This window comes from Anopheles gambiae, chromosome 3, assembly GCF_943734735.2.
Source record: "Anopheles gambiae chromosome 3, idAnoGambNW_F1_1, whole genome shotgun sequence".
In the NCBI taxonomy this organism is placed as follows: domain Eukaryota; kingdom Metazoa; phylum Arthropoda; class Insecta; order Diptera; family Culicidae; genus Anopheles; species Anopheles gambiae.
The window spans coordinates 33681280-33694558 of NC_064602.1; the positions used below are offsets into that span (position 1 = coordinate 33681280).

At 49.0% G+C, this 13279-nt stretch overlaps 1 protein-coding gene across 1 annotated transcript in view; it reads left to right on the top strand.

Moving 5' to 3' along the window:
- The window catches only part of LOC1269257 (guanine nucleotide-binding protein subunit alpha homolog), a 22954-nt gene continuing 9675 nt past the window's right edge, over positions 1-13279 (top strand). The window contains exons 1-3 of the mRNA XM_307876.5: positions 1-754; positions 9524-9662; positions 9746-9954. Coding sequence (XP_307876.4) covers positions 569-754; positions 9524-9662; positions 9746-9954 — 534 coding nt within the window. The 5' untranslated portion in view covers positions 1-568. The remainder of the gene's footprint in view (positions 755-9523; positions 9663-9745; positions 9955-13279) is intronic.

Sequence of the window (13279 nt, forward strand, 5' to 3'; positions counted from 1 at the left end):
CATCACTAGTTTGTCTCGTTCGCTCATCGCGATAGGGTGCGTCCTGTTCGCGTGCTGCCATTTTTTCGCGAAAAATACGTATTTCCAGCCAGCCTTTTCCACCCACACACGGGGCCGGGCTGCGTGCGTGCGGAGGTGTTCGTGGGCGTGTGTGCGTGTGTGTGTCGCGGGCCGTGTGACGAATGCAATCTGCTTCCGGCGCGCGGTCCACGGTTTGCTGCCAGTGCCGCGGTGCAACGATGTGAAAAGTGTACGCTCAGCCTTTCTCTCTCTCGCTCGCTCGTCCGAACAGCAGAGGGTGTGCGGAAAAGTGCGTGCGTCACACAGTGCCAGTGGAGAACACCGTGTGTGTGTGTGCGCGCCTCTGTGTTTCGGGTTGTTTCGGTCCCTTCGGTGGCTGTGTTTAGTTTAGTAGCAGCAACAACAGCAAAGGCAACAACAACAACAGCGAGGCCTTTTGTTTCGGATGGTGCTGTCGAACGCGCATACATGTGTGTATGCGTGCGTGCATGTGTGTGCGGTGTGCGTGTACGTGTGTATGTGTGTGCGCGCGTGATGAGATTTAAAGATGGCGGCATCGAATAACAGGCGGAGAGAAAGCACTTTATCAAAGTTATCATGCGCCCGGTGCTGTGGCGATTTCTTCGGCTACCTGCTGCGGCTACGGGTCAGCCCGGAGGAGCTCGAGCAGCGCTATAAATCGCGCGAGATCGACAAAATTCTCGAGAAAGATAAACATGCGTTCCGGCGACAGGTAAAATGTGTTTCACTGTGTGTGTGTGTTGGTGGGTGGATGTGTGTGTGTGGATGTGTCGAAGAGGGGCGAGGAGTGCGGAATGGTGTTGTTTGTTTGCTCTCGTTAAATATTTGGCACGCCGGTTCTAATCATCCGAAACCCGCGGCCGTCGTCGTCCCGGCAAGCGTAAAGGAAAGAGAAAGCGAGGGAGAGAGAGAGAGAGAGGGAGGCGGTGGTTTGATTAATCGTTTCAGGTGGAATATTTTTAGCTTGTGCTGCTTAAACGCTCCAAAGGAATGCGTATTTCCGGTTCATGTCCGATGATGTTACACCCTCCTCCCCCCCCCCCCCCTCCACGATCAGCTGATTTGTTGATGTGTGTATTGTGTGTGTGTTTTTATTGTGCAATTATGATGATTACAACCGCAAAAAAGTGTCCCCGTTTGTTGTGTTTTCCAGTGTGCCTTGTGTCTGTGTGGTAGTGCTCTTCGCGTTTACGTGGCCATTAAGTGATGATTGTTTTGATCGAATGATTCACCTCCCCTGTGTGTGTGTATATCCGTGTTCGACACAAGCACAAGTAGGCTGTGTGGCGTCATCCCTCCGGGTGCCGGTTTCAAGGATACAAAACCGCTGCTGGATCGTGTTGAATCGTGAATATTCCCGTAGAAAATGAGCTCCACCGTTGGTTTGGAACGAATCGCGTGTGTGTGTGTGCCTCTGTGGCTTTGTGTGTAGGACGCGTCAACCCCTGCAAACGAGCATATTCAACTCAAACCTCCATATCACACACCGTTGCTAATTTCAAACCCGCTCGAACACTCCAGGCAGCGCAGTAGGCGTATGCAAAAAAGCGCAACAACGGCTTCTCCCCGTCTTCCCCCTTGCACACCACCTCTAATGTCATCCGGTTGAGGAGAGAGGCAGTAGTGCACCTTCAGGGAGGGAGAGTGTGGGTGTATTTCCCCTTAAACCGAAACGTACCAACGGCAAACGACGCACTTGCTAAAACACAGCCCCAGGCCTTGCGAGGGTCGTTTTTTGTTTGTTATAAAATTCAACCACACCTTGTCTTTCTTTTGGTGTACGCGGAACAGGCGTAGGAAGAGAGGAGGAGTGGAGGAAGGGGACTACCTACCCCAACACATGTAAAGCTCTGTTGGGCGAGGTGAAGGAAAAACCATCTAGAAGCGTATAGAAATTGCCTGGCATCGATTTGATTGGAAAAGTTTTTCTTCCCCCCTTCTCGGTGTGTCTGTAGCAACTACTGCCAAGAGAGGCACGAGCACGCACTAATTTTGATTATTTTTATAATTTCATGTACTCATGCCGGTGGTTCCCTCCGGTGTCCCGTCTCGTCATGAAGACACCCACGATCACAGACGACACAGTGGGGTGGGGGACGATAGAACACACACACCAAAATACCAAGAATCGGCTGTGTTGATAAACAAACAAGCTTTGGATTGGATTTGAAAATCCCCCAAAAACCCCCTTCGCATACTTGATTGAGGTGGGGTGGGGAGTGTATTGAGCAGCATAAAATGCTTCGAAAATATCGCTCCGCAGCTTGCTACGATATTTGCTCTATCGCACCATCGAGAAGGAATATTTGTCCACATGGCGACACGGTGGTTAGATTGGAGGGGGATGTACTATTTTTAAACTACAAAGAAAGAAAGAGAGAGAGAGTTTACAGGGTTTTCCACGAGTTCTCATAACCGTGGGACACTTAATGAACTCTTTCTAACGTGAAATGAACTTAAACAATGGGAATTGAACTCTATAGCACCCTTGTTGGACAAATTCAATAGGAATTTCCGAGGAGCCTGTCCAAAAAGGGTCCAATAGAGTCCAATATGGAGCTCATTTCCAACAGGAAAGAGTAAAGAAAGTGTTCCACAACTATGTGAACCCCTGGAAAACCCTGTATTGTCAATTTGAAAGGTAGTTAGGTTAGGAAATGAAGCTAATCCATGTGATGATGACGTGTATTTTCCATTTTATTGCATATATTTTGCAAAACTTCTTAGAACACGTTACAAAAAAGTAAGATAGCTTCTATAAATCTTTGTTGTGGAATGTCGATCACTTGCCAGAGAGGTCTTAAAACACCCTCACCTCTCAGGAGGAGATTCACAATACGATAGACGATCTACAGAGTGGCGGGGGGATGAACGTTACACATTCCGCCACTGTCCGCATTGTCCCGTTCTCTCTCTCTCTCTCTCTTTCTCGCTCTCTCACTTGCCCTTCTCCTCGCGATCACGTTTGTGCGTGATCGTGTTTCATCCTCAAAACGACCTTGCCCCATTCCATCCACCACCTTTCTTTTTTTGCGGCTGCTGCTGCTGCCGCTCCCACTTTCTCGCCAGCACATTTGTGCCCCCTTTCCTTTCCTTTCCGCTCCTGCCTGGCCGTTGTTGTTGTTGGCTCGGCGACGAGCGCACATTTCCGTTTTGTTGCGGTCAACTTTCGCCGCGCGCTCACAAACCACAACGCGAACCCACCGTCGTCAACTCTGTTTTGTATCGTTCTTTTTTTCCGTTGTTGTTACTTCGACACATTCCCACCTGGTGGTGATGCTGCCGGTGGCTTTCTCCCGGCCTATTCGCCGCCTCCACCTCTCTCTCCCCTTTTGCCGGTAGGGCTTTCAGGGAAAACTGTTTTTCTTTTTCGTTTTTTTTTGTTGTGTTTGTGTGGCGGAAACAGTCACGTCTCTTGTGTGACAGGCGGCGGCCGGTGCACAGGGAGCCACTTCTTGGCGTCCCATTCCGTACCATGCCTGTACACTTGTGCGTTAAACTTGCGCATACACACATATTAATCTTCCCGTCGGTGGCGTTTTCCCCGTCCTCCTCCGTACACCACCCGGCTTTCGGTTGGAAAAACATTGTCCCTAAGCAAAATTTGGTAAAATAATCAAAACGATGGTGTAAAGTGTAAGTAACCGTTGTTTGGATTGGAGCATCCTGCATCCGGGGTTGTTGAGGAACAGAAATTGTTTCGGTTTTTTTTTGTTGTTGCTTTCTTGCTCTGTACGGTGTTTTTCGATACATTAAGTCGGTTTTTCACTTGTGTTACTCCCCCCTCCCTCAAACACAAAAAACACGTGTTATTTTTGGTGGTCATGTTGAAATTATTCATTTTTCTGGTGGATTTGCCATATAGTTTCCATCAATGAGTATTTGGAAAAAAGTGCTGCTTCTACTTGGTAATACATTTCCCACGCCTTAATTCTATTCTAAGAAGGCAATGAACACATTTTAACAGAGATTGAACGTTTCATTACCATTGGAATGACGTAAAAGCTGTTTGAGTTGTTTGTTGTTAACGAATTCAGCGACATTTAAGCAGGTTATTGTGACCTGACGAGTGTTGGGTAAAACTGATTCAGATTCATGAAGTATCTCAATGATTCTGAAACTCAATTTGAAGAATTATCAAACTCAAAGATTCTAGGAGCTCCAGAGAGTCATGAATCTCGAAAGATGAATGTATCTCAAAAGATTCATGAATTTCAAGGAATTAATTAATCTCCATGGATTCATAGAGCTTGAGCTATTCATTATTCTTTTTTCTTGGAATAACATCCTACGTGATCATGCTAGCCTATACAGGCTTTCGAGACTTCTTGACAAGTACCACGCAGCCGGATAGTTTGTTTTGATACGGGGAGACGGTCCATGCAAGGCTTGAACCCACGACAGGCATGTTGTTAGGATTTTAATAGATTTTTGAATCTTTAGAGAAATTGGAGATTATAAATCTTTGAAGATCAATGGATCTTTGAGGAGTCGAGATTCGAATCATCACTGAAGATTCATATGAATGAATCTCAACGAAAGATTCATGAAACCCAACACTAGACCCAACACTTGTCCTGCACTGTTACTTACTTACTTATCCGGCGCAACAACCGCTTTGCGGTCTTGGCCTGCCTCAGGAGTGTCCGCAACCGCTCACGGTCTCGCGCCTTCGTCTGCCAGTCTGTTATCCCTGCCTTAATGGCGGACGCCTCCACGCCATCTTGCCACCTAAATTTGGGCCTACCACGCCTCCTCTGTCCTTGTGGACGGCCTAAAAAAACTTAACTGGGTTGGGTCGTCCGTTTCCATGCGTACAACATGGCCAACCCACCGGAGCCTGGCGAGCTTGATACGCTGCTCGACAGTGAGGTCGCCGTACATCTCGTATAGCTCGTCATTATATCGGCTCCTCCATTGTCCTTCCACACATACGGGGCCAAGTATCCTTCTGAGCATCTTCCTCTCGAACGCGGCTAAGAGGGTTTCATCAGATTTGGACAGTGTCCATGTCTCAGAGGCGTATGTGAGTACCGGAACTATATAGGTACTATATAGTCCCAGCTTCCCAGACCCAAGATAGGTAAATTGTGGGACGACTTCAAAAGTGCGTTCACCTATCTGCACGTCACGCCTACGTAGATTCTGATTATTTATTGGTAGGCCCGCTGATGTTGCCACCATCAGTTTGGTCTTTGCCTCGTTTATCTGCAATCCGAGGCTCTCTGCCGCCTGCTCGATCGCTTGGTAGGCTTCTGCTACATAGGAGAGCCGCAGACCAATGATGTCTATATCATCAGCGTATGACAGGATATTTCCCTGTTACTTCCCTGTAAATTGTAGATTGGGGATCTAGATTTAGGGATCTAAGGAGAAGATCTGCGTAGAAAGTAACTGACGATTCCTTGGTAGCGTAATGACCTCGATAGCGTTAATAACCTCAATAAGAGGATATTCGGGATGTTGTAAGGTACATCAAAAATAGTCCTAAATTGGGTGAGAAATAATGAAAACCCCCTTTGCTTGAACCCGATGGCATTTGCAAGTCTCAAACACACACTTTCCAGTCGCTATCGCCTACCGTCTCCCGGAAGTAGCTCGACATTTGACGGGTTTCAAAACCCGCGAAGAAGCGTTACGATGAGCGCAAATACGCGAATGTTTCACGACAGCTCATTATGTGTATACTTCCTTATCAGCATCCCTCTCCCCCCAAAAAAAAAGGTCAACGTTGACCTTTTCCTGTTGGTGGAAGAGTTTGGAACAGATTTGGAACCAAATCAAATCAAAAAAACCTAACCGATGTGAGCAAACATGAGGGACATCCCAATCATTTGAACGAATCAAACACCCCAAACCACAACCCGAAACTGGAACGGCCACACTACGATGGAGGGAGAGAGTCAGAAAACGACGAGAACGGCGCGCACTGTTTTGACATTGACCCATGGCAACGAAAGCCTAGCGTCTTTCCACGGGTGTACCGGGGTAGAAGGAAGGAAGGTCGTGATCAATCCCCCTTCCTTGTAGAAGATCGAATCCAGAGACGGACCGCTGACAACCCCAAAACCACCCTTCGAGGACCGATGGTGAAAGAGGCGCTCCCAAACACAGACCCACACACAGCAGCAGAGTCTCTTCACAGACACTGGAAAAGATGCGCTGGTTGTGCGCACTATCGGAAACTTGTTGTAAACAATGTTAATTGGACAAATGAATTACACTTCGGTACGGTCAGCGCACGCGCGCTCGCGCGCAATAGCGCAATTGCAGGCAGGACTCTGGATGATGCGCACGAAGCTGTTGTTGATTCGATTGAGCGGTTCACCCGCTTCACCCCCCTCATGCAAGGGAGGGAAAGGGAAAGTATTGAACGAAGACGACGACGACGACGACGACGATGCGCCAAAGCGCAACACTCTCGTTCCGGTTGGAATCATTCGTCACCAAATGGAACAAAGAAAGGACAGAGCAGCAAGGGTGGAGCTGCTGAACGCGAAGGGAGAGTGATCGTCGCCGATTATCAATCCAATTGGATGGCGTTGGATCGAGGAGGGCTTCTCTTTTTAGAGCCCTTTGTTTGGTTTGGGTAAAGTGCAAAAAACGGGAAGAAGGGAGCTCAATATCCCGCTCTAACACCACAACCTTTCCCCTACAAAAGTGGGGATGATGCTATTTGGATTATAATCGTTTTTTGTGTGTGCTTGTTTTAGGTGAACGTTCCGGCAGAAGAGAAAGCGATTAAGGCACACCGAAGGTCGCAGCAATCTGTCCCGCCGCTGTGCTGAGGACACAATTTCTGATTTATTGCCTATTGATTCATCCGGATCGGAAGCTGCCAAAGGCGCCCGGAGGCGCTCGAGCGCGTGCCATTCGATGCTGCGATCGTCTCAGCCCGTCGTCACGATCTACACTTGAGTTCCGATTGTTGTCTCGAGCCCCCCACGATACGGCCTGCTGTGTGCAGCACACATTCACACACAAATACGCGCGGCAAAAGCAAAAAAACAGCGCTACTTGTTGTGACTGCTGGTGACCCAGAAAGGAGACACCCTTTGGCACCAATCCGACCGACCGACCGACGACATCTCGTGATCGCGCTGCGCTCAGATTCCCCGCGTTCTCGACGATGCGCCACGGGTGCCGATTTAAAGTTTTGCCGCGATGCGTCGTCGTCGTCGTCGGGCGGCTGTGATGCTTGCCGACCTTCCCATCCCCCCCCCCCTCCCTCTGCACGTAGTATGCCAACGCGCTTCTGCCCGCTCGGTCGGAATGAGCGCCGTCAAGATGAAGGAAGAACGTGCCCGCGCGCGCTTTGTGGTGGTGAGCTGCACGCGGTGCGTGTGCGGTTTAGCGAAAATATTTATGTTTTGTTTTCACCTTTTGCATCAAAACCTGCTGCTGCTGCTGCTGCTGCTGCTGTTGACGCTGTTTGTCATCGTTTTCAATCGCTACTGTGTCACGACCGCGCGTTGGGTGTAGAGCGAGAGCGTGCGAGATCTCTTGTACTTGATTTACTTTTGCGTCTATTACAAGAGGATTAAGCTACTGTTTTTTTTCGGTTGTATTTATTTACACGCTTCTCACGAGATAAGTCCTAGTGCGAGCTACGTTGTTTGCATTCCTCCCAGCTGTTTGTTTACACGCCAAGAGGCCCCAAAAGAATCGGAGCAGCCGCAACAGCAGCAGAAGAACGCTGCAGGCGGCCACAGTCACGGTGGCGTCTGGGCGGGCTGATCGTTGTTGAAATATTTGAACAGTTTCATCTAAATGCTCTTTTTCACACGGATCTCGTATGCGGATCGTGATCCTCTTATCCAAACTGATAAGGCAGCATGATAAGCTTTAGCAAAACGAGAAAGTGCAAACAATTTTCTGCTAAAACTCTCACGCAAAAAAGCATACCCTTTAAAGCGGTTCCTTATTTGATTTTCTTATTGTATTTCTTTTCTTTTTTTAGCATGGGAACGAAATAGCCGGAAAAAAGAGGCGCCTTTTTGGATCGTTGGCAGGAGAAAAGGTGCTAATGGATGTCGGCTCACGACGATGTCGAGCGACGGCGCTGGCGGAGTGGAAGCGTCGTGATAAAAAGACCGAACCCCACCAACAAACTCGCCGAAAGTGGGTTAACGAAGGAGGGGGATAGGGGGAGGCCACCACGACGCGACGCGTCCATTACCCCCTTCTATGTGAAATGTCCAGTGTGCGTCTCGCTGGTGGTGGTGTTGGGCAGCATAAAAGCATTCTTGTAGCATAGTTTTTGTTTTAAAATTCCACTAGCTTGGAGTAGCACAGGAGAGAGAAATAGACCCGTATCATCACTTTCCCTTGGCTCAGTGCTAAAAGGGAAAGGATTGTTGAGGGGGTTCAGAGCGCGTTGCAACAAATTCCACCCCATAACAAGATCGCGCCGAGTCGAGAGATAGATCACGCCGCTCGTCGTATCTCGCCCGCACACCCGGAGGGCGGGGTGTAAAAGTGATAAAAGCTTCGATTTAAATGTAAGCCCGCACTCTCGCTTCGCCGCGAGTGTGCAGTTACATGCAGCGCGTCTCATTAGCGCGGGTCCCTCCACACACCTGCCTTCTAACGGCCTCAGCGAAATGGGCAGATTTATGGTGCAACAACAGTCTGTTGCTGCTGCTGCGGTGGCTGCCGCTGCTGCTGCATCGAATTGCAGCTAATTGAAAAATCTGATTACCCTTTCACATGCGCGCGCGTCGTACACGGGGGGTGGCGCAAAAGTTACAAGGAGAGGAGGAGAGAGCACGTGTTGTCGGGCGCTAATTCGTTCAACGGTTTCGAATCAATTCAAACACCCCGTAGCAAGCAAGCAAGTTGGTCAAACCTCTGTAGCGAATCGTTATTTCATTTGCCCTGTGCGTGTGTGCGTGTACAGTGGATGTGTGAAAAATTATGAAGAAATATTAAAATTAATAATCTGCTGAACGCGACACCAAAGCGGTAACGGGGGGTTGACGTTCGTCGCTTGCTGCGTTTAAAGGCATCCGAAATTGCACCTGCGTCAGCGGGGTGTACCTGTCCGCAAAACCCCTTTTCCACCCCCGGGGGAAAAAGGGTGATTTACACCTTACCTCTGCACCGGCAGCATTACCTGTGACGCGTTATAATCCGTGCAACAAAACGCTTCGCCCCATAAATCGTCTTGTCCTCGGCGGCTCCTTTATCTTTACGTAATCATGTGTGTGTATGTTTGTGTGTATGTTGCAGCGCAGGAAGGAATAGTCCTTCACCCGTTTGTCGCAAAGTGTAAAACCCCCTCCCGGTTTCGGAATGATTATTGAGCCGATGCGTATCGCAATAGAAATTTATGAGCTAACAACACCATTCCGTCGCCCTTTGTACCTGAATGTTCATACCTGAATGTTGTGGGATTTTAATGGCTAATATGTTCCTGCATTTTAAGTAACACACCCTCACACACACATCCTCTCTAACTTGCCTTCTTTTTCCCTCGCAGGTTAAGCTACTGTTGCTGGGCGCGGGCGAATCCGGCAAATCGACGTTTCTCAAGCAGATGCGAATCATTCACGGGATCAACTTTGAGCCCGAACTAATTAAAGAATACCAACATGTGATCTACCAAAACATAGTCAAAGGTAAAAAAACCGGGCCCTGCAGGTCTTTAGCTAAAAAAAATAAGAAACCATCAAAATATTAATTACGCCTTCCCTTTCCCCAGGCATGCAAGTGTTGTGTGACGCTAGAGATAAGCTAGATATACCCTGGGAGCACCCGACATCGCAGCTGGCCGCGAACGAAGCGGTAATGTTTCACAGCGGCTGCCTGCTGGACGCCGAACAGTTCCACCAGTACGTACCGCTCATCAACATCCTGTGGACGGATGGCGCCATCCGGAAGGCGTACGATCGACGAAGGGAGTTCCAAATTGTAAGTCAAATTGTGCGGGAGAAGGGAAACAAAGAATCTCCGTGAAGCGCCCCCCCCCCCCCCCCCGTTCCGTTTGTGGAGGGGAATTCCAGCGCAACTGTCGACGCACACGCTGGACAGAATCGATCGCGAAAAAGAAAGTCATGTCACGTACAGGAGGGTGTTTTTTTCTTGTCTTGTGCTGTATTCAATCGGTTATAAAATGATAATTAGTCCGTCTTCTCGACAGAAGAAACGCTGCTCGGAAAAGGAGCTTTGAGGTGGCCCGGTGGCAGCTGTTGCGCGCTGGCGACACTTCACGATAATGGTACAAAGTGACCATGAGACTGCGTTTGACCATAAGAATGAGATTTGAACTCATCACTTGATGCGTGCAATGCTAATATCTTCAGTATGGCACTATGTGACCACAGCAACATGGCAGTGAGCGCCTTCATTGTTACTAAACACTCGAATTTCAAGGTGCCAAACGACTGTTTGCGACGTTGTGACACATTGTTTTCCAAACCCTTACAACCCGTTGACTGCTGGCAGATGTTCGCGTCTCCTGGTCACGTATGAAAGCGATCTTGATCTTGAGAGTGAAAGAGCAAAAGACACTTTGCTTGGAGAGACAGCTTCGGTGCATTGGTCTGCAAAATAGGAAGCAAATGGATGATGTCTCCATTAAACGCGAACCTTTGGAGATGCTTTGCCAATGTTTGGCCTAGGTCCAGCTAGTCTCTCAAGAGTCAATTCGCGAAAACGAGCAAAGGTTAAGCAGTTGTAAAAATGGCTTTTTATTGGCGGGTGTCAAATTTTACGAGCTCGCGCGCGCGACCCGCTTTTTGCATACTACTGCTGCTCTTGCTTCTCTAACGGAACGCGTATCGAAGGTCGTACGTAGATCGCCACCCATCCGCTATATACCGCTGGTCGTCATCTCTCCGGGGCCCGAGCAGGGCGAGAGCAATTATAGTGAGACGGAATCAACAACAACACTTCATTCTGGGACTGGGCTAGGGTTGGGAATTAGCTCCCATCGGTCGGTTAACACAGTATCGAAGTGCTTTTGCCACATCATCGCCTTGAAGCACATTACGCTTTTGCGTTAGGCATGCGCGATCATCAAGCGGTATCAAACGACTCTCAATCGACGGCGTGTGTCTTTATCATCATGCAGAAAAGTAGGGAGGGGGGAAGCTTCTTTTTTCCCACGGCAAAACGGCAAACCGGCTCCCGCGCCCGTAGTCGAGAAGATCATATTAATTTGCGTTAAATCACTTCCATGACCTCGACCATGCCGGTGTGTGTGTGTCTGCGTGTGTGTGATTGTATGCAAATATTTGGCCCGAAAACGTTAGACACCATCGCGCTTCCAAATTAACGACGCTCCAAACAAAACATCTGCCAGCTGTTGCAGTCGTTGGCAGCTAAAAGTTCGCGATTTTATCCCTGCGCAGTGCCTGTCTGACTTGAACCAGCTGCTGCTGCTGCTGCTGGCCAACAACCTCTGGACGGACGGAGTTGGCGGATATTGTTTTGCTTTTCTGTCTATACACCCGGTGGTGCGCCGGTGTTTAGGAGCAACACGGCCGCCGCAATGTGCAACGACTTTCTTTTGCCTCTCGGGCAAGACGAACAACACACACACGGCACGGAACGAAGGGACGGCATTCCGCACATACGATTCCCATAACTTACATGTGTGTGTTGCTTATTTTTTAGGGAGCTTCGGGCACAGTCTGCCTTCCCTTGGCTGGTGAAACATGGATGCTTCCGCGAATAACGTTGTGTTTTTTTGTCGATAAGCGACGAGATGTTGATGATCATGATCATGATGGTGAGAAATACACACACACACACTCACCGAATGGGCCTTGACCTAGAAAGTGGGTATTTTTTCCCTCGCCGGCCTGAAGACTGGAACGGGAAATATACCTCAGCTCAGCCACAGAGTGTGGCCAAATAGACCGAACGGGTTTTTGGGGGGACCCGAGATATGCCCGTGAGGTTGATTATTTGAAAGTGGAAGCGCACACAGTGTCGGGCCCGGGTCGGACGTGCGTGATTTATGTGACGAAAGATGTTCCTTGCGTGCAAGTGGAAGTGAAGGAAATGATCTTTCACCAGGCAGTGCCGACTGACGGCGTGGTTGGTGGCTTCCACAATCCCAAATTGCAAGTGCTGATGCTTGTAACAATATTTACCCCCACGCGGGATGCTGTTCGTTGCTGTTTATGCTCCAGATTGCAAATGCAAAAAAGTGGGCAAGGAAGGCAGTTTTAATGCCACATTGCGCAGTTCCGCAGTTTCGCACGCTCCTCCGTGGTGTGCCTTCTGAATGGGGGGGGGGAATTATGAAAAATAAATAAATAGTCTCGATTGGAGCGCGCACTAATTAAATGAAAATTGTGCACCACAATCACCACCACCATCATTGCTGCTACCGTGCCCACATTAGCTGCCACCAGGCGCTCGTTTTTATGGTGGTGATCGGCCAACGCGGAGGTCAGGTGATATGAGTATATCCAATCTAGTATCGCTGTTCGCAACGAGCGAACGATCGATCGATCGATCCGCCTGCGTCAATCCTAAGACGGGGTGTTTTACTCGGCAAAAGCGAGCGAGCTGCTGCAGAGCGAGGTGGCAAAAATGTGCAATGTGTATCACAAGCGCCCGCCTTTGCTCTTTGCAAGCACACACATTTTCTAACGCTTCTAACGTTCTCTCGCTCTCTTTCCTTTCGCCACCCCGGTATGGGATGCTGTGTCATTGCCAATTGACTATGGATTGGATGGGAGTGCGCGCGCGTGCAACCGTATCGGTACCTGGTCCTCCCTCTCTAGGATCGTTAGCGTGTGGAGGCCACCTTTTTTCACTGCGTAATCGACGCATCGGCCTACAACCAATAGGGGAAAAAGCATTGCATTCAATTTCAAAATCGACAACGATTCGGTTTGCGCGCTTAAACTTCACCGCGCACTGGAGGAGATCTCGTAGGCGATCGTGTGGTGATGTGTATGTGTGGTTTATCATAATTCAAAACAAACTACACTCGGCCACCGAAGGGAGAGGGACATTCATTCTCTCACGGTGCTCAATGATGTTTTAAAGGCTTTTAAAATGATAAACACATAATCTTGTCCTCTCCACGCCTGCAACCCACATCCAGCAATCTTAAACTGAAACGACGCGGAATGGTTTGATATGGCAGAAACAGTGTGTGTGTGTATGCAGGGGCAAAGTAAAATAAATAACGACAAATCCGTGTTGGTACGCGGTTCCTGCAAATAAATGCTTGTGCCGCGCGAGTGACGACATCTGGCCTGGTCGCTCCAGGTTT